General features: G+C 42.9%; 1 protein-coding gene across 1 annotated transcript in view; it reads right to left on the bottom strand.

Moving 5' to 3' along the window:
- Positions 1-23,585, bottom strand: part of OTOGL (otogelin-like) — a 158,229-nt gene extending 134,644 nt beyond the window's left edge. Inside the window, exons 1-12 of the mRNA XM_015407445.1 lie at positions 23,301-23,585; positions 21,604-21,670; positions 19,751-19,849; positions 16,855-17,009; positions 15,048-15,169; positions 13,983-14,188; positions 12,051-12,178; positions 11,293-11,399; positions 2,974-3,080; positions 2,293-2,418; positions 892-1,000; positions 668-714 (exon numbers count right to left, since the gene is read on the bottom strand). Coding sequence (XP_015262931.1) covers positions 668-714; positions 892-1,000; positions 2,293-2,418; positions 2,974-3,080; positions 11,293-11,399; positions 12,051-12,178; positions 13,983-14,188; positions 15,048-15,169; positions 16,855-17,009; positions 19,751-19,849; positions 21,604-21,670; positions 23,301-23,585 — 1,558 coding nt within the window. The remainder of the gene's footprint in view (positions 1-667; positions 715-891; positions 1,001-2,292; positions 2,419-2,973; positions 3,081-11,292; positions 11,400-12,050; positions 12,179-13,982; positions 14,189-15,047; positions 15,170-16,854; positions 17,010-19,750; positions 19,850-21,603; positions 21,671-23,300) is intronic.
- Between the last annotated feature and the right edge of the window lie 568 nt (positions 23,586-24,153).

Here is a 24,153-nt window from a genome sequence, read left to right as displayed (position 1 = left end):
ATAAGTCCTCCATGACACATCACAAGCTGCTTTTGAAACACAGGACAATTTCAAAAGCAGCCTGCAAAGGACTATAGGAAATCTGCTCATACGGAAAAATATGAACACCCCCTTCAGCTCTTTTATACACCAAAATGGGATTACAGCCAAAATCTCTAAAATCAGACCAGGAAATCCTCCAATTATGCATAAAAAGGAATTCTCGGTTAGTGGCTCCAGAAGACAGTGGCCACAGCTTTGCCATGTTACCACAAAGAACATGCAAATATATGAAAAGCTGGTCATCTGGCTAGACAATAAGAAATGTTTACTATGCTCTTGTTTCTTAGATTTTTAGACACGTCGTATAAAGACTGACTAAATGCATGGCCAGAGGCAATAATGGCTGGCTTCCTGCACAGGAACACTTGCACTGTAGGAAGTTTACTGGGCCACCTCCCATCTGACCCAAAGCCATGAACTTCCTTCTTCTAAAAACACTTAAAATACTTGAACATCATTTGGAAATGTTGTCGGACTTTCAAAAACGTGGACTTGGTTGATGATTTAATATTTGTTTCCATCGTTTTTAAATTATTTTTACCCACCTAGAGCCCTTGAGACAGCAAAAATGAAACACATTAACAAATTGTTATAGACACGCATATCCCCAAACAATAAAAATTACCTGGGCAATCATGCTCAGTGCAATTCCAAATGCCACCAATACAAATACTAAAATTACAAAAGCAAAAAATAGTTAATTATATAGCATTTTAGGAGAAAAAATATCTACACTACGCATTTGCATTTCTAACAAACCAGGCAGTTTTACAGTGTAATATAATCAGGAAAACATCTTAACATAAGGCAACTACAGGCAGGCTGACAATAAAAATGAAGATTACATACCAGTTGCTACATTCTTGCTCAATTTTTGAGCCTACAGGAAAAGCTGTCCCATGATAAACGCAAGGGCAATCGGACACAGAAATACAGGTGCCATTGTCCAGTATGAGACCTTGTTTATAAAAAACAGCATGAATGAAATCATGACATTTAAATATCATAACTTTACTAACCATTCACTATGTAGCAAGGATACTCCTCAGAGTCATTAAAATGAATTACACAAGAAAAGCTTTTGAGAGTCATAAGACCCTTTGTTAGATCTGACTCTAGAAAGCTTATACCCTGAAAATCTTGTTGGTCCTTAAGGTGCTACTGGACTTGAACCTAGCTCTTCTACAGCAGACCAACATGGCTACTCACTGAAACTATCTTCATAAGGAAAGATATTGAGTGTCTGTACTCAGGGGTGTCAATGGGCTTTTCATCAAGCCTTAGTTAAGGTCGAATCCAGTTTAGCTTTAACCATGGTTAATGAACATATCGCTGTAACCAATAACTAGTGTTGAAGCCGCTGGCTTAAGAAGACAGGATTTGCATTTGATAGAAGAGAGAACACAGTCCCAAGAACAAAGTTTGAATCCAGTGGCACCTTTTTAAGACCAACAAAGTTTTTTTCAAGATACAAGCTTTTTGTGCACACACACACTTTTTCAGATACATTGAAACGGAAGTTGCCAGTCCATACATATAGGCAGAGAGTGAGCAACATATTAGCATACAGCATAATAAAGTTGCTTGACAGATGCAAGGACCAAACTGGAATAACAAGCTTAGTTTATATGGTCACCATTTGTTCGGGTTTGACTCCAGGAGGAAACATAGTAATGGAAATGAACATATCAAAATCAGAGATTGATGGGCAGAGGTACCCTTCTTAATTGTGGAATGCTGAGAGAAATTAACTGAGACCCTGATATCAAGTTCCATCCATCTCTTATCAGGCGTGGAGGCAACCTTATAGCATCCTCTTCTTTGATGTGTGGTGATTGGCTGTGTAGTGTATCTCCTCTGTCCCCAGACAAGATGTATTTCCAAGCATTTAAACCCTTCTTTCTGCTTCCCATGGAAAGCCACGGGGAGCAGAAAGCAGGGGTTTCCAAACAGCTGAGCAGCGGAGACTGCTTTCTGTTTTTCATGAACCACCACAAACCACATAAACATTTGTGGAAGCTTGTGTCAGTTCTTCAATTCGTCAGCTGGTTTGTGCACATCCCTAATTGCAGTTTCTACTACTTAATAGCAGAATTCTATAGGCACTTATATATATCTGGAAATTTACAGGGAATTCACACACAAAAAATGGCTTATCGAGAATATGTCCCAACCATTAAAAAATCTATAGCTTTTAGAGTAGCTTTAACACTAAAATACTAAAATATTAATAAAAAGTTGCTTGCTTACCATCTGGACAGTAGCATCCATCTAAGCAATGGAGGTTACTGCCAAGGCAATCCTTCTCAAAAGTGCAAGTTGGTGGACAACAGCTAATGCAATCCCGGTGGATGAAGCTATCTTCACATGTTTCAGCTGAAACATACAAAGTTAAGCAAGACTCTATTCTTTTCATTTCACATGGTTAATGAAATAGAATGCATATCAACAAAATTTATACTCAACTTCTAAACTGCAATAATTCTTACTCTAAAGTGTTAATAGTAACCGAAATTATTAACACTCTGAGCTTTGCATACATTTTAAGTTAAAAGTTCATAATACATACAGCCCTCATGGATTAATAAAAAGGAATATGGAGATGCAGAAATGCTGATTTGTAGGATTCAAGATCAACTCATGTTCAATGTCTAGTCTCTGTTACATGAACTATCCTGGCCAGTTGGTGACAACTCAGAATATTTGAAGGACAGTGGAGTTCTTCTTAGTTTCACCCTGAACAGCCGCAATGGTGCCAGCTGTAGTAGTCCACTGGTTACTACAGTAGAAATAGGTCATTGGTACCCAAAAGATACTCTTTGACATTAGGACGGTTGAACCATCTCTTTTAACATTTACTCATACACCAGCCATACACCAGCTACTCTTTGGCTGATCCAGTATTAAAATTACAATTGTCACCCAACTTACTACATGCTGGAAAGTCATCCCTCCAATCTCGTACTGGGTAACCTGCATGTGAACACGATCTAGCATATTCTGTCACTGCTCGGCAGTAAGTGTCATCATCATCCTTTCTGAAATGGCAAAATTAATCCAGCATTGTTAAATCCTGATCTTATAGCAAGACAGCTTGAAAAAGAAAACTCCAGGCAATAGACAAGGTTTTATTTCATTACCATTGTTTAAGACATTTCTGTCCTGCATTCTTAACCAAAAGTCCACATGATTGCTTACAACAATTAAAAACAATATAAAGCAATAAAATAATAAAAACTTGAAGGATAAAATCAGCAATATTAATTTAAAGAAATTAAGGAAAAAACCTACCTCATTAAAAACAATTTGTACTACAAAACCAAAGCAATGCAACTTTAAATCTAAAGAAACAATAGTTATAACCACAGCATCAGAGCAAATATAAACTGTTGTATTAATGTGGTCTTCAAGATTTTCAGGTCCAGCACCCCCTTTTAGCTCCCAGCTAATAGCATGGGACCAACTGAATTGCAAGCACATTACAGGAAATAATATAATATCAGAATCACATTATACCAGTCACTTTACAGGAAGAGGAGGAGCCCTGCCTGCGCTGCTAAAAGTGAATCCTCTCCACTGCATAACCTCACCTTGCCACCCACTACTCCTCTCAGTGTGCATGCAAAGAGTGGCAGAAGATGTGGTGCTCTGGCAGGTTGTGCATATACACTACCAATCACATTTATATCTCTAATAGCAAAAGTGTGGTCTCATCTACAGAGATCTACCCCAAAAGGATACTTCTGCAAACTTTGGGGACTTCCCAGGTTTGCAGAAAAATCTGAAATCTTTTAAAAAATACATTGGGGAGTTTAAATCACCACCAAAAAACACATTTGTTGTCAGACAACAAACCTACTTCCTCTGGTCATGGCTACAACAGTGGGGTTGATGGCAGCCAAAGCGGGCCAGGCAGCAAAGGCCAGACGCTACACCAGGCTTGCCAGCAATGGAGGCAATGGGGAGGGCTGGGAGATGCGACAGGCCCAACAGCAAAGGTCAGAAACTGTGCTCGGCTTGCTAGGAGTGGAGGTGGGGGGGAGATGAAGCAGTGGGAGAGCTAGGCTTTTGTGGATTCCCCCAGTAAATCAATTGCTGTCAGAGCTAGGAATAAACAGGTTGCTTACATGTAACTGAGGATCTTCGAGTGGTCATCTGTGCATTCACACCTCTGGGATATAGTGTGCCTGTGCCGATCCCGATCGGTATAATGGAAAGCAAAAGGAATTTTCATGCCCGCTCCCTGGTCACATGTCGGGTTCCACTGCGCATGACCAAGGGAGGGGCATGACAATCCCACCAGTTCCTTTTGACCGCTGCCCTCAGCCTCCAAAGAAAGCAAGGAAGGACCGAAAGCAGAGGAGAAGGAGGGCAGATGGTGTGAATGCACAGATGACCACTCGAAGATCCTCAGTTACAGGTAAGCAACCTGTTTATCTTCTTCATGGTCTCTGTGCATCACACCTCTGGGAGACTGACAAGCAATGCCCACCTACCTGGAGGAGATAGCTGAGGTCCTAAATCTGCGCTGCCTGCAACACCGCTCGACCCACAATTGAACGCTGATGAAGATGAACATCGAGGGCATAATGCCTCACAAACATGTGAGGCATGGCCCAAGTAGCTGCATTGCAGATATCTTCCAACGACACACCTCGCAGGAAGGCTGTGGATGCTGCCACTGCCCGGGTAGAGTGTGCCCGTAGCGGACCCGAGAGTGACTTCTTGGCTAGCATATAGCACAACTTAATAGTCTCCACAATCCACTTGGATAGACATTGGGATGACAGCTTCTTCCCTTGAGAGGGTAGAGCATAAGAGACAAACAAGGCCAGAGATTTCCGAAAAGGCCTTGTTCGATTTAGGTAAAAGAGTAAAGCTCTTTTGACATCCAATGAATGAAAACGGCGTTCTTCCTCAGTTGAAGGAGACAGAAAGAACACTGGAAGAACAATGTTCGTTTGCAGGTGAAACTCAGAAACAACCTTCGCAGGAAAGAAACACCTGGAGCCAACATGACCCCATTATGACGAAAACTCAAATAAGGTGGGTCACAGTGAAGTGCCGATAGCTCACCCATCGTCCTGGTGGAGGTAACCACGACTAAAAAGGCTGTCTTCAACAACAAAAGCTGTAGACTACAAATAGCCATCGGTTCAAATGGTTTGCCCATGTGGGTAGATCCCACGCTGGCGTGGGTCCACATGATGGGGGGAAGATGTGGGTCAGACCTTTAAGAAACTTCTTGGTCTAGGGGTGAGAGAAGACAGAGTGACTGTCAATCATTGGATGATTGGCCGAAATTGCAGCTAAATAGACCTTCAGCAAGGCACAACTGAGTCCTAGGTCTAAACGAGACAATAAGAACCCAAAGATTGCCATCAGGTCAGATGGTGGTGGTGGCAATCCCAACGAGATAAGGTAAGACAAGAATTTCTTCCACTTCCCAGCATAAGAAACTCGGGTAGGCAGTCTGCAACAATTCAATAAGACATGATCTATTCTGTCTCTGACCGATCAAAAAGGATCCTCCAGATCGTGATCTTGAGACGCTTCACATCGTGATGCAGAATCCGACCCTTCTCTGCAAGGAGGAGGTCTGCAGCTGAGGGAAGGTGAACGAAGGAGCCCTTGGATAGGTGGAGCAGAGTGGAGAACCAAGGTTGTCGGGGCCACCACGGTGTCACTAAGAGACAGTGTGGTTTTTCCTGCATTAACTTGACTAGTACTCTGGGTATTAGAGGAATCGGAGGAAAGAGGAACACATGAAGAAGTGACCACGGTACCAGAAGACCATCTCCCAGAGATAGGGGATCTATCCCCACTCTGGAGCAGAACAGGTGACATTTTCTGTTGCTGCGTGTCACAAACACATCCACCTCCGGATGGCCCCAAAGGCGAAAGATTGGGTGAAGATTAATCCAACTGAGCTCCCACTCATGCTCCACTGCCCCTCCTCTGCTCAAGAAGTCTGCTTGAATGTTCAGTGTTCCTGGCAGATGAGCGGCCCTTAGGAACTTGTTCCATGATTGACACTCGACCCATAGTTCTATGGCTTGGCAACATAGCCCTCGGGAGATCGTACCTCCCTGTCTGTTGATATACCACAGGGCTGTGGTGTTGTCTGTCAGAACTGTGACCACTTGCTCAGTCACTAGGTGTCAAAAAGACCTGAGTGCGTACAGCGCTGCCAGGAGTTCCAGGAAATTGATATGATTGTGTGCTACATGGGACTCCCATCGAGCCCCTACACAAAGACCCTTGAGATGTGTGCCCTATCCCCAGAGGGACGCATCTGTAGTCAGCATGAGTGTTGATGTGGGTGGATGGAATGGGGCTCCTGCTAGGAAATTCACAGGATCTGTCCACCAAAGCAGAGAGCCCAAAACGGATGGTGGGAAGACAAGACGAAGGGATTGAGGATGACTCTGTGGGCGAAACCTGTGTACGAACCATAGCTTAATAAAGTCCCCATAGGGTTTAACATCCTCCGACGGTGAAATAGGAAGCTCGACCTCGACTTGTTGCTGAAGGGACGCTTCTATCGGTGGATGGGGACTCTTGTCATCCGAGTAAAAGCTGGGGGAGCTGGACGGATTTGAGGGTTCAGAGAACGACATTTGGAGGATCAGCATCCAAGGTTCCGACTGATCTATGGGAGCTTTTTGGTGCTGACAGCTGAAGACCTGGATCTTTTGTTATCAGCCTCGATTGGGAAGGTTTAACGAATTCCGGTGCTGGGAAGGGATCACAGTACCGATAAATTCTGGATGAGGAAGACTGACGATCCCACTCCGTGGGAGGATGAGGGAGCCATGGCATTGATCCTGAAAAGTATAAATATTGCCGTATAAATATTGCCATTGGCGCTGATCCAATGTCATGGGCGGAATCGGCATCGGAGATCAATCTTGCTCATCGGGGATGAATGGAGGTGAAGGGACGACATTATGTTTCCTTCGATCTTGGTGCAGGTTCTCGACATCGGGTGATCAAGGAACCTGAGTCAAGTCCAGCTCCTGGTCGGAGTCAAGGGATTGGATGGGGCGTAGCGAAGGTGACCGAAGTGCACCTTGTGGCTGCCCTCTGCTTGTTGAATCAAGCGAAGCAGCTATGCAAGAGCCTTTCTTGTGCTTCTTAAGCTTGATACGCCAGACGTCCTTGCCCTCCTTATGTTTTTTGGAAGGAGTATGGGCTTTGGACTGTTGTGCCTGAATCGGGCGTTTCAGCACCGATTTTACGGCATCGATGGAGGTTGACGTCGAAGACATGGCAACTGTTGCTTCCGATGCTGGTATCAACATTGATGCATGTCTGGACGTCTCCTGAGATGAGGGCGTCACTGGAGAGAGTGCGACTTCCATCAGCGCCACTTGCAGTCTAGCAGCCCGATTGGTGAACTTGGAGCAATGGGCACAAGAGTCTACTCGGTACGATTCCCCCAAGCATAAAAGGCAAAGAGAATATCCGTCTGGGGAAGGCGATCTTGCTGCCGCACTCCAAGCACTGTTTAAAGAAACCCCACCGCGCGGCCATAGGCCGGGGGAAGGGGTGATAGAGAAATAAAGTCCAACAAACGCTATCTAACTGAAAAAACTTTCCTAACTAACTAAACTTGAATAAAACAAGGCCAAAAGGCCCCAAAAAGTATAGTTTTACTGACCGAGGCGGAGAGAGTCCTACCAGTGCAGCGGTCAGAAGAGAACTGGCGGGATTGTCGTACTCCTCCCTTGGTCATGCGCACTGGAGCCCGGCACGTGACCGGGGAGCGGGCATGAAAATTCCTTCTGCGTTCCATTATACTGATCGGGGTTGGCGCAGGTGCACTATATCCCAAAGGTGGGATGCACAGAGACCACGAAGAAGATCAATTGCTTTTCTTTTTATTTTGAGTAAAAAATAATATCATTAATCGGTTTTGCCTGTGTCCCTTATAAAGTTTATATCTCCAGTACCTGGCATTACATTTTATGGCAAACATGGCCCAGCCCAACAAACTGACATTTATGTTGGATCCAGCCCTCATAACAATGAGTTTAACACCCCTGGATAGGGGAGGGGAGGAGACACGGCAGGCCCAGCAGCAGATGCTGCATGCTGTGCCAGGCTCACTGTGGGGAGCCAATTTGAGTTTCAGTGAGAAAGTAAATTATTTTTTACATGAAGTAAATGATTTTTTTAAAAAAAACAAAAAACAACGCCCTGCATAATAGCATCTGCTTAGACCACATGACCACATGAGGAGGGAAGCAACAAAAAATCAGGCAGAAATAAAGGGAATGGAGAGAGAGAAAAGGTCCCATCTTGAATTATTTAAAGATGGTTCCTGGTTATGAAAATGTGAAGAATTAATAAATTGTCAGAATAGATATAAAGCAGCCATAACACAACCATTATAGTAGCATTAAAATGTAATCTTCCATCTTTTTGAAGAATTTCTTGCTTTCAGCAGTTTTACATTTGTTATGATATATTGCATGGCATGCATGCTGGTGGTTTGAAATCACTTGTTATAAAACCACCACATCGTACTCCATTGTGCTCTTTTGTTATCATTAGATTTCCCTCATTTTACCACATCTAATCCAATTAAATTAATTCCAATGAAAATAGTGACTCGGCATATATAAACTATAGCACCACAAGCTGCTTCCTTGCACAGCAAGAAATCTTTTTCATAAATAACTCATGAATTAATAAATTTGAAGAAACATATCCCAGTATTTTCAATATTTGCAATATCACAACATCACTATCACTATTGCAAATCTTTAATTAAGAAAATGCATACTGATATGTCCTTAGCAATGCTATAATATGTCCCCCTTAGGGTTGCCAGCCTCCAGGTGGGGCCTGGGGATCTCCCGCTTTTACAACTGATCTCCAGCTGACAGAGATCAGCTCCCCTGGAGAAAATGGCTGCTCTGAAGTGTGGACTCTATGGCACTGGACCATTCTGAGGCTCCTCCCCTCCCCAAACCCCGCCCTCTCCCGGATCCACCCCCAAAGTCTCCAAGTATTTTCCAACCCAGGCCTGGCAACCCTAGTCCCCCTTCCACAAATTGTGAGAAGTTCCAGGAACAGTCTTGGAATGAGAGCACACAGGAGTCTTAATATCTTAATTTATTCACAATAATAGCAGTAGAACGTAAGTGGAGGAAAAGTTTCAGTTTAGTTTATTGTAATTAGCCATTGGCCATTACAAAATTACAAAACACAAATTGTGAACTAACTATAGGTTAGAGTCAGAATATACAAAAATACAAAGATTGTTAACAAAATATGACTATTAGTTGCTGTAGATTTTCCGGGTTGTGTGGCCGTGGTCTTGGCATTGTAGAACCTGACGTTTCGCCAGTATTTATTAAAAATAAATAGGACATGGTTTCCTGTCCTGAAAAACACAAAAGGCTCTACATCTTCCAATAGCACTACAAATAAGATTAGAATTTCAACAGCCAATCCACATACAAAAGAACCTCCTCAGGAAACAGGAAACCTCCTCAGGAAACAATCCATATGCAAAAGCACCTCCTCAGGAAAGCTCCTCCATTAGCATGTTCATAGCCTGGGGAACTCCTACAAGATAATGACTCAGTCCTACCCCACCTTCTGGAGTAGATATAAATTACCTGCCTACCATTTTCTTCTCACCTTGACACAGAGAGTACTCCATCTTTCTGTGTTATACCTCTGAGGACGCCAGTCACAGTTACTGGCGAAACATCAGGTTTTACAATGCCAAGACCACAGCCACACAACCCGGACAATCTACAGCAACTAATGAACTCAGGCCGTGAAAGCCTTCGACAAAATATGACTAATTTAATACAGTAGCCTAAATAATGCCCCTTCCCAATGCCACCGTGGAACGTATATTCTTTGCAGCAAGGGCAAATAATGAAACTTTATAAGAGACATATACATCAATGTCAGATAACAAAAATGAGATTTTTTTTCCTCAACTGGGTAAGCACTAAGACCAGATAAAAAATTTTAGCCCTCGGACTAGAATACAATGGGCAAAAAAATAATAATAGTGCGGTAAATCCTCACGTTCTTGGATACCACAAATACATAGACGATGGGCCAAAGGAGTTTGATTGAATCAGCCCTCCAAAATTGCTGTTGGCATTGATTGAAACCATAGAGAGGTAAAGGACGCTCTGAGTACGTGTTTAGAGATATTAAGTAAGTATGGAGTTCTAGTGTCGTCCAATTTAATTTATTTGTACCATGGTGCAAGTGGAGGCAAAGAGAAACTCCTAACAAGGACAGCTTGATCCAACAGACAGTGAGCAACCCTGTGCTCCAAAGTATTTACCCTCACCCAGCTCACAGCCATTTTCTTTTGCCTTCTCTGTGCTTCTTCTAGACTCACATTGCCCTTTCTTCCCCCTGCCTCTCTCACCCGTACCTATCCCACTGTCAGCTAGCCAGTAACCTTCTCCAAGCTTTACTAAGAGACCTAACTGGAGTCGATAGCCTAAGAATTAATTCCCACTGAGGAAAAGTCTACACCTACTAAAGCCCACTGCCCTGATCTGGATGGCCCAGGCTAGCCCAATCCTGTTAGATCTTAGAAGCTAAGCAGGGTTGACCCTAGTTAGTATTTGGATGGAGAGGCCACCAAGGAATTCCAGGGTCACTCTGCATAAGAAGGAAATAACAAACCACCTCTGTTCTCCTCTTGCCTTGAAAAATCCTATTAGGTTCCCATAGATCAGCTGTGACTTGGTGGCATTTTACACACACAGTTAACATTCTTTTGCCAAAGGTCATAGCTCCCTGTCACACTATACCAAACCTTGAAGGTGGGGAGTGGGAATTAATTAGGGAAAGAAAACAAACACAGCAGCTACAACAGGGAATGTTATAGAGGGAGGGGGCAATTTGCAGGCACTGGTAAGAGGCCTGGCAGGAGGCAAAGCCTGGACACTTCCCAACCTGAGGGAACTGAAACCAGGGGGAAAGTCATTCCTTTCCAGGTGGAAGAGAAAACCACAGGCTGCTCCAGTAGAGGCAGGGGTGCTTTCAGCACCTAAGCAAATTTCACATGGTGGGTGAGGCCCCTGAACTAGGGAGATTCACACTTCCATTAAGCTTCACCTTAGGCAAAACCAGAGTGGCAGTCCCATTCACAGTAACTAAACACTCAAAACAAACACATTTCTAACTGTTCCACTTAGTTATGAATTACTGAATGTCATTCACAAGCTAAGGAAAAAAACAATAAATGCTCATACTTACTGACAAAGGTCATTCATACAGCTGGAAATATACGGGTATGGATCTATGCTTTGGTGGCAGCTGAGGAAAGGAAACTGCAAGAGTATTTGGCACTTGATGTAGATGGTCTGAACACAAAATAATACATTATGTAGTAGTGGATATATGCTTCACCAAATGATTTAATTTATTTTCACATTTCCCCCAATCGACTGGATGCTTTCAGTGCAATGCAAATGACATAACTCTCCTCATCATGTCACTTTTATTAACTAGAAACCCTATTTGTCATTGTACTTTAAACTTTGTCCAATCTCAACAAGATTTACATAGCAAAACACCTATTGCTACAAGATAAAAACTCAATGGCATTTCCCATCATTATCTCAAAATCCTTGAAGTTAATATGAGACAACATAAATTGAAATCGAAACCCAGATCCATGCAACAGCAAACATCAACTGCAGATTAGGTACTGTACACACTAGCACGCCCAATCTATTGTGGAGTTTTTTATAATATTTTATTGTAAATTGCTCTTCTATTTTGTGTTTTACTCTAGCAACCACCTTGGTTGTTCATTTGAACAGAAAAATGATGTAGAAATTTACTAAATACATGAAATAAAGTTAAGTAATTTGATCACCTGTATTTCTTCAAAAACACTGAAAGGGTTTTCACCCCTGATAATTAGCTTATTCCTCTAGACACACCTACTTGGCCCATGCAGATGGCTTTGCATAAAAATATATGAACAGCAAGCAAGCTAGCTAGCTTACCTCATAAGACTCTGAATCAATAGAGCATGGACTTGGAAAATCAGAGGCAGTAGATACACAAGTAGCATCATCTGGAGTTTGCACAGACCAACTGTTGGCAAATTTAGCAATATCTTCTTGATAATCACCTACATCAAACAACATTTGGAAATACAATTTACCACACGAGCTGGTAATATCTTGTCAGTACAAGAGTAGAATATTGCAAAGGTTTTGTCTCAAAAAAGGGGGGAAAATTAAAATGAACTTGCACCTACCTGCAACAATGTTAGAGTGGTTTGGTACACCTACACAACAGGAACTGTGTATGACAGAACAGTCACGGAATCCTCCAGCATGCAGGGCAGGGTAGATTCTCCCTCACTAGGATTCTCTTAGCAGTATTTCCTCCCAACCTAGTGGGGGTGTGGAGGGTGTACATCTACGTTTCTCAGTTCCTTCAGTGAACTATTATAGAAGCTACCAAGCATGTGAAACAAGTCTCTACAGCAGCAAATCTAAGTGCTATTGTTTCGGGAAATTACAGGCCAGTCAGTCTGACGTCGAGACCGGGAAGGGCGGGGTATAAATATAATGAAAATAAAATAAATAAAAATAAATCTGCTCTCCTGCCTTTTCTCCTCTCCTCCTCCCACCAAAACTCTAACAGAAGTTAGGCTGATGATTGACTAAGTGAGATTCATGGCTGAGCAGGATTTGCTCCCAAACAGGATTGCCAGGTCACCCCGGCCACCCCGCGGGGGTGGGGGGGGGGGGTACGGCTGCCAGATGCAGGTTAGGAAACTCATGGAGATCTGGGGATGGAGCCTAGGAAGAAAAAGTACCTCAGAGGAGTACAATGCCATATTGTTCACCCTCCAAAGCATCAGTTTTCTCCAGAGGAACTGATCTCTGTAGTCTGGAGATGAGCTGTAATTTCAGGGGATCCCCAGGTCCCACCTGGAGGCTGGCATCCCTACTCCCAAACCTTCACTGTCCTAGTCTGACACTCTTATCACCATATCTCACAGGTTCTATCTTTGTAGTAATCAATACAATGTTGATAGCATGTATCATTGGCAGGCCCGTAGCCAGGATTTTTTAGTTTGGGGGCCTTTTAAAAAGTCAGGGGGAACTGAAATTCACACATGGCCCCTGCTTCTCCCCCAAAGCATTTAAAGGGTTCCTTTAAATGCTTTGAGGGAGAAGCGGGGGCTACACGCCTGCACTCCAAGCCAAGTGCAGGTGGGCATGGCCTCCCCCAAAGTCAGGGGGCCTTTGGAAGAAGTCAGGGGGCTGGGCCCCGGGAGGCCCCACTGTAGCTATAGGCCTGATCATTGGTGTAGATTGTGGTTTCTGGTTTATAGATTCTTTGGCTGCAAAATCTGCAGCTGGAGTTCAATCGGTTCTGAATGAGGAGATATTCCCCCCATAAAGACTTATCCAGTATATCATGAGCAGAATGGTAATTGTGTATGCTAAACTAATACCACTCCTCCACTGGAAGATCCAGAAGATCTCTTCTCGCATATCAACCTGCCCAAGAGTTGGGCTGCTTTGATGAATCCTTTTTCTGGGAATGTCTACCATCTCAGGGTTGAGCCACTGGAAAGAGGGCTTTGTCCATGGTGGTATCCCAGCTATAAACCTCCCTCTTCAAGGAGGTTCATCTGGCACTATAATTGTTAACACTGACACTAGGCTATGTCTGTCCTTTTCACTTGAGCTTTTTGCAATAAGCAGTTACCTTTTAATGGATTTTTAGGGTTGCCACTTATTCTGTTGTCCTAAATTGCTGTTTTTTGCTCTGCTATAAATTAGACAAAACCTGAGGGAAATTATGACTCTACAATGAACAGATTTACCATCACTGTAGTGTTTCCTGATGATTATGAGAGAACAGGATTCAAAAGAATTGTCTTTATAAAAAATATGTGAGGATTATTTACTTACTATTTTGTAATAAGAAATCATCTGACATATCACTGTTATAGTTTCCACACAGACCACATGTTTTCCCCTTGTGTTCTTCCGTCAGTTTAACATAAATCCCAGAATTTCCATCCCAAGCTAGGGAAAAGCCAAAGGTAGTTTTCACCAAAATGTAATCTGCTAATCGTTCAATGAAAATATTTCCAATTGTCTGGGGCAACATCAACCTAGAAAAACAAATGGAGTCCCAATTAACAGATACAAAATCTACAGTATATTCTGCCAACTTTTACTAATATGTATTGTATACACTATATTATATATACAAATGTGTATTATATAGTGTATTATACAGAAATAATATACTTGTTCATAGAAATTCATTTGGGTTGGAATTATCAGCTTTTCCACTGTGGAAGCAGAAGAGGGCAATCTTGCCCATTTCCTTCGTTACAACAGCCCATTCCACATGCATTTTTATCCATGCAGGTCCAGGATCCCCTGTATAGTTTTTTATGGACTCTCCTCCATCTGGCACCAGCAAATACACTGTTAGGATCCAATTCTATTTAGGTGTGCAACTACTGCAACACAAAATATAATCAAAATGTACTGGAAAAAATTCTTAATTATTTTTGCTCTCCATGCAAATATTAACAGTAATTTACACAATCCATATGATTTTGTGTTTATTTATTTTAAAATACTACAACTAATAAAATACTTCTGTCATTTAAACATGATTAGAACCTTATATTTTCTACATCAAAGTTGTTGGGGTTTTTTTGTGGATGTCAAGTCACAGCTGCCTTATGGTGACCCTGCAGGGTTTTCAAGGCAAAAGTCGTCCAAAGGTGGTTTGTCATGGCCTGCCTCTGCATAGCAAACTTGAGTATTCCATGGTGATCTCCCATCTAAGTACTAACCAGGGCTGACCCTCCTTAGCTTCCAAGATCTGACAAAATCAGGGTCATGTGGGCTGTTTTATTACCTACCATCTGTATTTGGGAAAAGAACAGAAACTATGTATCCTTGATATTTCATTTCTGCTACAAGAACTTTAGAAAACACTTTTTGAATATTTACCTGACTCTGCCTTTCTTTACTTCATGTCCCAATATGATTATTTCATCCTGATTTAAAAAGAACAGGCTGATGGACCGCAAGCAAGAGTACACAGAGCCAACACAATGTGGGCTGTTATTAATCTTAAAGGGAAAAAATAGGGACATATTAATAACAGGTACATGCTTTTGTTCAGTACTTGCATACAGTGGCATAATCATCTTGTTTCCTAATAAAGATAAATGATAGCAGGAAGCAGAGTAACTTTCCACACTGTGTTCCATACTCAGATACAAATATTTCAATACACAATCTGGATTTATTGTGTTATTTATGATGAGAACAAGCATGTGGATTTATTGTGTTATTTATTATAAGAACAAGTATGCATCAATTACTACTTCTACTGGTGGTGGTAAAGTTAGGCCACAGCTGATTTATCTACATTTTTATAAAGTGATAAAAACTGTAGTAGAACAGTCAAGGAGGGTGTCTTTATAATAGAACACGACTGTTGTAGGGATGCCAGCCTCCAGGTGGGAGCTGGGGATCCCCCCAGAATTACAGCTCATCTCTGCACTACAGAGATCAGTTCCCCTGGAGAAAGTGAATGCTTTGGAGGGTGGATTCTATGGAATTGGACCCCACTGAGGTCCCTGTCCTCCCCAGGCTCCATCCCCAAATGTCCAGGAGTTTCCCAACCTGCTCCAGGGTGCTACTGGACTCAGATCTAGCTCTTATACCTTGTAATTCCACTTTCCATATTTTTTACAGTATACTTTGCCTTAGGTTGTTTGTTGCTCACAGTATTTTCTAAATCTGTAATTCTAGTCCTATCACTGTTCATTGATTCTTTTATGCTGTTAGATTGGACTGTTTTAATTATGCTGTCTGATTCTACCACAATGCATTCTGCAATCCACCTCAAGTTTCAGTTGGAAAAGAGGGCTATAAATGAAGTAATAAATAAATAAATTTAAATTTAAATTTAAAGCATATCAGATAGGGTTCGCAAGTCTACTTACCTTGGCGGCGGCAGAGCCTCGCTGGGCTCCGGGAGCTCTCCGGTGATGCGCGCATGCGCGCCGCCAGCACATCAGAGGAAGTGACGCGCTACATCGCTCACATAGAGTTTTCCCTCCGACGATCGGGGCCACGCCCCCAACGTGAGCGGCGTGGTTGCGTCACCTCTGGTGATGCAGCCACGCTGTGCTTCGGGGGGCGGAGTTCCCCCTGGGGCCCGATTCTATGGCAGCAGAAATAGGGCCTCCAAAGCGGGGGTTTACCCGCCCCCCGCCCCCACTTGGCGGCCCTAATATCAGAGGAAAGGACTGGGGCACACTTTGGTGAATTATACAGTGGGAAAAGGGTCATAGGAAGGAGGCCTTCACAACTGACATGGTGTGGAAGGTAATGGGAAAGAAAACCAGCAGGTGCATTTCATAGCATACTCCTAGGACTCTGTGTCCTAGGAGTTAACATAGGTTAATTAGGAGTTAACATTTGGTTAACATATGAAAAAACTCAAATTTGCCTCTTCTTCATTTTTGTGTAGTTCTAGTTCAGATGTGAGGAATGCTATTTTTATTTGGCTTCTAAATTGGCCACTTGATGGGATCATAGATACAAATATGTGCCTGACTTCACTACCACAAATACACAGGTTTACAAGCCCAAAAACAGTTGTTTCTCTCTCTATCCCACACTTCAGTACCAGCTTGCTGGGATCTGTGCAGGGGATCACACAGGAATCTGTTACAGGAAATAGAAGAAAGGGAAAGGATGCACTCTTGATAACTTCCCTCTTGAGCTAGGTCCCCCGTCTTACCCATACAGTGTACTGAGGCTCTGGATCACTGCAGTCTTTCACAAAAATATATGAACAATTTCCTGGGAAGTAATAGTAGATGCCATCAAATGTTTCAAAGTGATGCTGCCCCCACGATTTGCAAATACCGTCTCTGTCTTTGCCAGAATTTGGAACTAGACATAGTAAAACAGATATTGGTGTGTAAGCGTAACAGAAGCTAACACAGCACATGCCACAAAGCCAAAATCTATTCCATAAACCATGTTTTTTTTAATGACAAATTAAAAACTAGAATCATAAACCTGTATTATTTAAGGAAATTATTTTTGCAAAATACAGGCCAAGATATATGGGTTCCAATCCAAATCAGTAATTCATATGCAAGGTAAATAACTTGGCATTTCCTCTAACATTGCTCCCCCTACCACAGAGGCAAGCCATGGTCTGTTCAAAGTTAGTTTGCTATTTCAGGAGTGGGACCTATTGCAGAAAAAACATATAAGAAAGTTGTGTTGTGGTTGTCTTATTTGTGTGAAAATTACTTCTTTTGTTTGCAACCAGAGAACATGGATTGAAGATACAACAGGAGCTAGAAAGTACAGTGAGAGAAAATATCAAGAAATGCAACTATTCAACTAAATTAATTTTTCCATCCATGATAAAGTTATGTTATCCCATTGTTTTAAAAGGGCCATTGATTGATAAAGAGTTAAGAAGTTGTCATGAAAAAGATATTTTAGATCTATTGGGATATTGCCCCCCAGGTATTTATTATTTATTATGAGGTGGCCCAATTGACAAATCTAATCAAACTATTAAATCCAAACATTGAGCCAGATTGGAAACATATTGAACAATTGTTTGTCCGTCCCAAAGCAATAAATGATGTAGTCTGGAACAACTCGAAAGAGAGACCGAAGTCCACAAATAACAATATATTTTTAGCTAACACCTTTAAAATTTGGGATACGAGGAGGAAAAAGATAGCTCCTCCAATTTCACCACTCTCAACCTTTCTAGAGCAAAGTTGGTTTGAGCTAGGACGATACCCAGGGACCTTTCAAGTGTGGAGAGTAGCTAACCTTACTCGCCTAACTGATGTAACGAGAGAAGGTAGCATACTCGATGAAAACACTTTAGATTTATTAATGGGCAATTCCATTCCATGGGATCTATACTAGCAAATCAAGCATTTAATAGAGCATCTAAACCCTAAAGGGAGCCTAATGCGGGATTTGACTGTTTTTGAAAAACTACTTAATGCCACACCAAAAGAGGAATTCTTTCGTGTCTTTACAAAACTTTACTTGCTTTAGAAGGAACAAAATTACCTTCTTACATAAATTCCTGGCAAAGAGATCTACAGTGGGTTTTATTGGAAAAGCAATGGTCCAAGATCTGGAGTTCCTCTAACTCTTGGGTCTAAATCCATAAATATACAAGTACAAGCCTTTAGGTTAACTTCAATCTTACACCGTCAAAACTACACTACATTAATCCTGAAATACAATTTAATTGCTGAAAAGGATGTGGAGAATGAGGTTCTTATTTTCATAGTTGGTGGAGCTGTATTTATATCAAGGATTTTTGGAGATTAGTCTGCTCTCAAATTCATTAAATTAGAGGCTATCTAATTCCTTTCACTCCTAAACTAATGCTTCTGAATCTTTGACAATCTCCTATGAGCCCCTCAATTCAACGAGATTTGATAGCCTTTCTGTGTGCAGCTGCAAGGACAGTAATAGCCACTTCATGGAAAAATAATAACTCTCCATCAATCTTGGCTTAGTATCAGCATGTTTGGGATTATTACATAATGGAAAAAATTAGATCAACAGTCACAGATTTTGTATTACTCTGTAAATACCAATAATGTTATATAATATGATATGTATTGCTCATGATAAAATAAAAAAATTAAATGTAAAAAAAGAAAGAAATTCAACTATTCCCAGCACAGTGTTGCAGAGAGGATAAAAAGTACATGTACTAAATGTTGCCCAACTTCACAGTTCCTGGAGGCAAAGAAACCTCATCCTTTTGAAACCAAACCTAAATGCTTGGGGTAAAGTTCCATTAATTTCAAAGGGATTCATGATGCTGTCTGATTGCATTGTTTGTATTTTGTTTTTAATCCACTTTCAGGTGCAATGAGACAGGTGGCTAAAGATAAATAAATTTTAATGCAACAGTGTAGAGGCTAATCCATTTAGCAATGAATTCATATACAATGGCTTCACCAAGGAGATTCAGCAATTTTAAGGATACCACTGTAAATCCTGTGGGGCAGGTTGTGATGACACAGGGTCAGAATAATCCCTGGCTCTATGTTCAAACAGCTACACACAACTGATTTACCATGGGGAACAGTCTCTATCACCACATTTAAAACAGCTTGGTGACAGTTTGGTGAAATGGTTAGGAGTGCTGACTCTAATCTGGGAGAACCAGGTTTGAGTCCCCACTCCTCCACATGCAGCTGCTGGTGTGATTTTGGGTCAGTCATGACTCTCTCAGAGCTGTTCTGTCAAGAGCAGTTTTCAAATGAGCTTTCTCAGCTCCACCTACCTCACGAGGTGTCTGTTGTGGGGAAAGGACGGGAAAGGAGATTGTAAGCAGCTCTGAGACACCTTCAGATAGTGAAGGGCGGGGTATAAATCCAATCTCTTCTTCTTCTTTCACTCCTCTACTAATCTGTGCAAATCAGGCTTTCCTCAAAGATAAGTATGATTAAAATGGGGTCTAGTGTGTTGATGGTGGTAATAAGCAGCCAAACATATATCTGCCTAATCAAAATTAAGATCTGAACCACAGCCACCAACTGGAATAAATTGCAAAAGTAATACAGGTGCTATTGTTTTAACAAACATTCCCCAGCATTTCATCTTCAATTTAGCCTAATGCTGAAACTTACCAGTTTGGCACCTTTCACCCTGTGCCTGGAATGTCTCACAGTCACATACTCCAGCCTCTGTGCAAATTGCTCCATTAAGGCATTCTAGAGAGCAAGAACCTACATAGCGAAAACAGCCAGTTGTTCAAGAATTAAGTTGTACCAAAACAGTAATCATACTGGATCCACTGTGACCAACTTTTAAAAAGCAGCTACCTTTCTTATGCAAAGCATTAGCCAAAATAATAAACCTTATTTCTTACATTTATTCCCATGTTCAGGGAGAAAAAAACCAAAGCCAAAAGCCTCCTCCTCCATATTGAAAGGCTTCATGAGGAGCTGAAATCCTTTTGTTTTCACAACAGCAAAGAACTCCAAGGTTATCAACTGTATTCATTCCTCACAGAGTTGAAAACATACATATATTAAATCCCTTCTTTTTAAAACGGAAAGAGTTCTTTCAGAAATAAAATACATAGGAAAACATGAGAACACTTGCAAATGCTAAAAGCGATTCTATCCATCTGTTTAATCTATTATTATCTCCCCCCAACCCCGTCATAGCTCAGAATAGAATGCATGGGTCTTTCTTTCCCTGTTTTATCTTCACAACAATTCTATGAGGCAGATTAGTTTGAGAGATATTGTTTGGCCTAAGGTTGCACAGAGAGTTTCATGGTTGATTAAGGACTGGAGCCTGGGGGTCCCCATTCTAAGTCCAGTATTCTAACCATTGTCCCACATTGATGTGCTGGCTCAAACTGCACCTCAACTGTGACTTCATTGGTTGTCCTTAAACAAGCCATTATTCCCTCAGCATCACTCCCTATCAGTAATGTGTAGATAATATTGATAGCCTACATTGCTGGACTATTGTAAATATTACTGAGATTATTTTGGAGACTTGAAATAAACTATAAAAATTCTAAGTATTATTAAATACTGAAGGCATACTAGGATAGACACTTGCCTCCCAAATGTTGACTGGTAGACACCCAAAAAGCCTTTAAAATGGCAATGAGGCCATAGAAAATGCAGCTACTGACAGCTCTAGGACTCTAGCCAACCTAACACCTACAGGAAATTTGGACCAGGGCTACACATGCAAGAATGAATGAGATTTAACCCTTCAAACCCTGCTCAGTTTTACACGTCAAAACAATGTTCCCAATTTAGAGGAAGAAAGTCAGGTATTTGAAGGACACATCTTTTCTTTCTTTCTTTCTTTCTTTCTTTCTTTCTTTCTTTCTTTCTTTCTTTCTTTCTTTCTTTCTTTCTTTCTTTCTTTCTTATTGGAATAAAGCACAGGGCATCTGATCTCTGTTAGCAAAAACAAACAGTGGTTGAAGGGTTACATCCTTTCCTCCCAGCCCAAATCCAATTTACAGCAGCATGCACTGGGATGGATCCAGACTAAATTGGCAATTTCCATGCATTCCTCTTTTTTGAGACCCACCCCCATGTCATTCCTCAGAGTCCTCTGTCCCCCAAGAGTAAAATGTCATGGAGATCAGTGGAGTGTACAGGACAGAGGAGGTGGGAAAGTTCCATTCTGCCCCTGAAAATTTTAGTCTGCGTTCAACTCATACACAAGTTACTTTGGTTTTAGATCTCCTGGATATTACAAAGGCTGGTGAATTGTGCTGTTATCCAATTCTTGAAATATAATTTACTTTTTAATGTTTTTGCCTTCAGGTTCAAGACCCTGGGGAGAACTCCTACACCAGACCAGTGAGACTGGAAATACAAAGATCTTAATTTAAAGACTTGTTGATATGACCTATATTAACAGGATAATATGCAAACAGTTACATGAAAAATATGTATCATTTCCTCATTTAAAAGAGGCAACAAGAACATTTTACAGTACTGACCTCCTGATGAATTTTGATCCTGAGAAAAGGATTCGTTAACATGAGCCCGAGAAGAAACTTCTACAGCCTATCAGGGACACAAAAGCAGAGTGTTCAGGCTTCTCTAACCATGCAATCCTAAGAGTACTTTCCCAGTAGTATGTCCAGTAGTATGTCCCATTTAACAGACCTTAACGGGATTCTCTGAGCTTGGATCCAACAACAAATAAATGGAAACATAAAAGGACTTAACACAATTCTGTTCATGCAAGATTTTGTACACCATCTAGCATGTTACTTCTTATAGTGCCCAGAAAGTGGTGGCACACGTGTAAGCAGATACACAAGTGCAGAGATAATGAATTTGATTTAGCAGAAGTGGCCACCAAAGTTTTTTTCTTGCATTTCTACTTGCACAAGAACTCTAACACAAGCAGAATTTTACACTGGATCCAATCCTATAGCACTTCTATATATATAAAAGAAAGTCCCCTCGCTGTAAAATCAACCTCCAGGTCAAACCGCTGGACCTGGAGACACCAAATTCGGGGAGAGCATTCGTACCATGGCGTAGGTGTTCACTAAAAAGGGATTTTTAGAAATTCGACCCCTAAGTGGGTCAAAAGGGGAAAAATGTGCTCCCCCCATTGATTCCTATGCAGCTGCCAGGCAGCTGCCTCCCTGCACCCCCCACTCTCTGATTGGTCAGCTGCAGAGCTCAGTGTTCTGAGGTTAAAAAAAAAGAGTTACAGGGGACTGCAGAGAGCTAATGACAGTTGAGGAAACCAGGAGTGGCCAGCCACCTGTGAGGTGAAGCAAAGCTGCTGGCCCAGCCTCTCTGATGGCTTCCAACACACTCCCCCACCTCCTACACCTAACAGGCGGTTGTCTGTCAGGTGCAGCAGTGGTTGCAGGGTGCTTAAAGCCCCGAGGGAGCCCGCCCCAGCAGTAACACCTTAGTGATCTGGCCAGTCCTGCCTCCACAGTGGCTTCTAATACTCCTCCCCCTCCCCCTCCTACACTGAACAGGCAGCTGCCTGTCAGGTGTAGGAGAGGAGGTGGGATGCTTACAGCGGCTGAGGAGGTTTGCTCAGCAGGATTGCCTTAGCCTTGCTGCTGTCTCCCCCCACGATGCCTTTAAATACAACCCCCCCAACACCACACAGGTGGGTTTCTGTCAGGTGTAGGTGTAGGCCAGGGTACTTTAATCCATCAGGGACACCACCCCAGCAGGATCACCTTAGCAGTGCTGCTGGCCCAGCTTAGCCACACTGCCACCCACAATGGAAATATACCCCAAATTTTTAGAAAAATGGTTTCCTTTATTAGGTTATTGTTATGTAGTGGGTTGCCGCATGGAGAAACGACAGACGACGACGTAGTGCTTAGCACGCTTTATTAGGTACACAACAAGATGACCAGACAAACGGCCGGCAGGCCAACTATATACACCTCCAGGGGACCACCCCTGGGTCCCATTGGTGGGTTTGAATTTCCCGCCATGGTTCCCATTGGTTCCCCCAGTGGAGGGACTAGGATCCTAGTCCCCATTGTTGTCCCAGACTGAAGCTCGGGCATGTGCACTGGCCTCCGGTGGCGGTCAGCGGACACTACATCCCTCCCCCCATAGTCCGGAACCTCCCCTAGGTGACATAGTCTTTAAGGTACGATGGGGCCCGTCATACCCTTGCGGATCGTCTGGGGGTTTGTGCGGGTACCTCCGGGGTTCCGGCCTCTGAGCTGGAATTCGGGAGTGGTGCCGGGGCCTCCGCTGCAGCCGCCTCTAATTCTGGGGTCGCGTCCGCGGCTGCTGGGGGCTGGACGTCTCTGAGTGGGTGCTCTGGTGCAGGCGCCGCCTCCTCTGGAGCCACAGTAGGGTCCTCCTCTAGGACTGTCCGCTGTCTCGGTACGTCCTCCGTAGTGTGTTCGGGAAGCATTCGCCGCCTAATCTGGTCGATATGCCTCCTGAGGACCTGCCCACATTCCGTGGACACCTCATACATCACCGTGCCCAAGGGTCGGATGATGCGGCCCGCTAGCCACGCTGGCCCCCTGCTGAAGTTCTTTGCGAACACCGGGTCTTCTGGGAAGAACCCGCGAGGTGCTTCCCGCTGTTCGGTCTTGTCCCTCGGTTCTGGAGCCTGGTCCGGGTGCAGGCGATCCAGCAGGGTTCGTGGTCTCCGGCCCAGGAGAAGCTCCGCTGGGCACCGGCCACTTACCGGGTTGGGCGTGATTCGCTGCGCCAGGAGGAACTTGGCGATTCACTGCTCCCAGTCCCCTTCCGTCAGGCGGCTCAGCGCTTCCTTTGTTGTCCGCACCATACGTTCAGCTTGGCCGTTGGTCGCGGGGTGGAAAGGCGCTGATCTGATGTGCTTAATCAAGTTGCCGCTGAGGAAACGCTGGAACTCTGGAGGAACTTGGCGATTCACTGCTCCCAGTCCCCTTCCGTCAGGCGGCTCAGCGCTTCCTTTGTTGTCCGCACCATACGTTCAGCTTGGCCGTTGGTCGCGGGGTGGAAAGGCGCTGATCTGATGTGCTTAATCAAGTTGCCGCTGAGGAAACGCTGGAACT

Source organism: Gekko japonicus, unplaced genomic scaffold (assembly GCF_001447785.1).
Source record: "Gekko japonicus isolate JY-2015 unplaced genomic scaffold, Gekko_japonicus_V1.1 scaffold525, whole genome shotgun sequence".
NCBI classification, from domain to species: Eukaryota; Metazoa; Chordata; class Lepidosauria; order Squamata; family Gekkonidae; genus Gekko; species Gekko japonicus.
The sequence above is the reverse complement of the archived record's forward strand: the minus strand, read 5'-3'. Positions and strand labels throughout refer to the sequence as shown.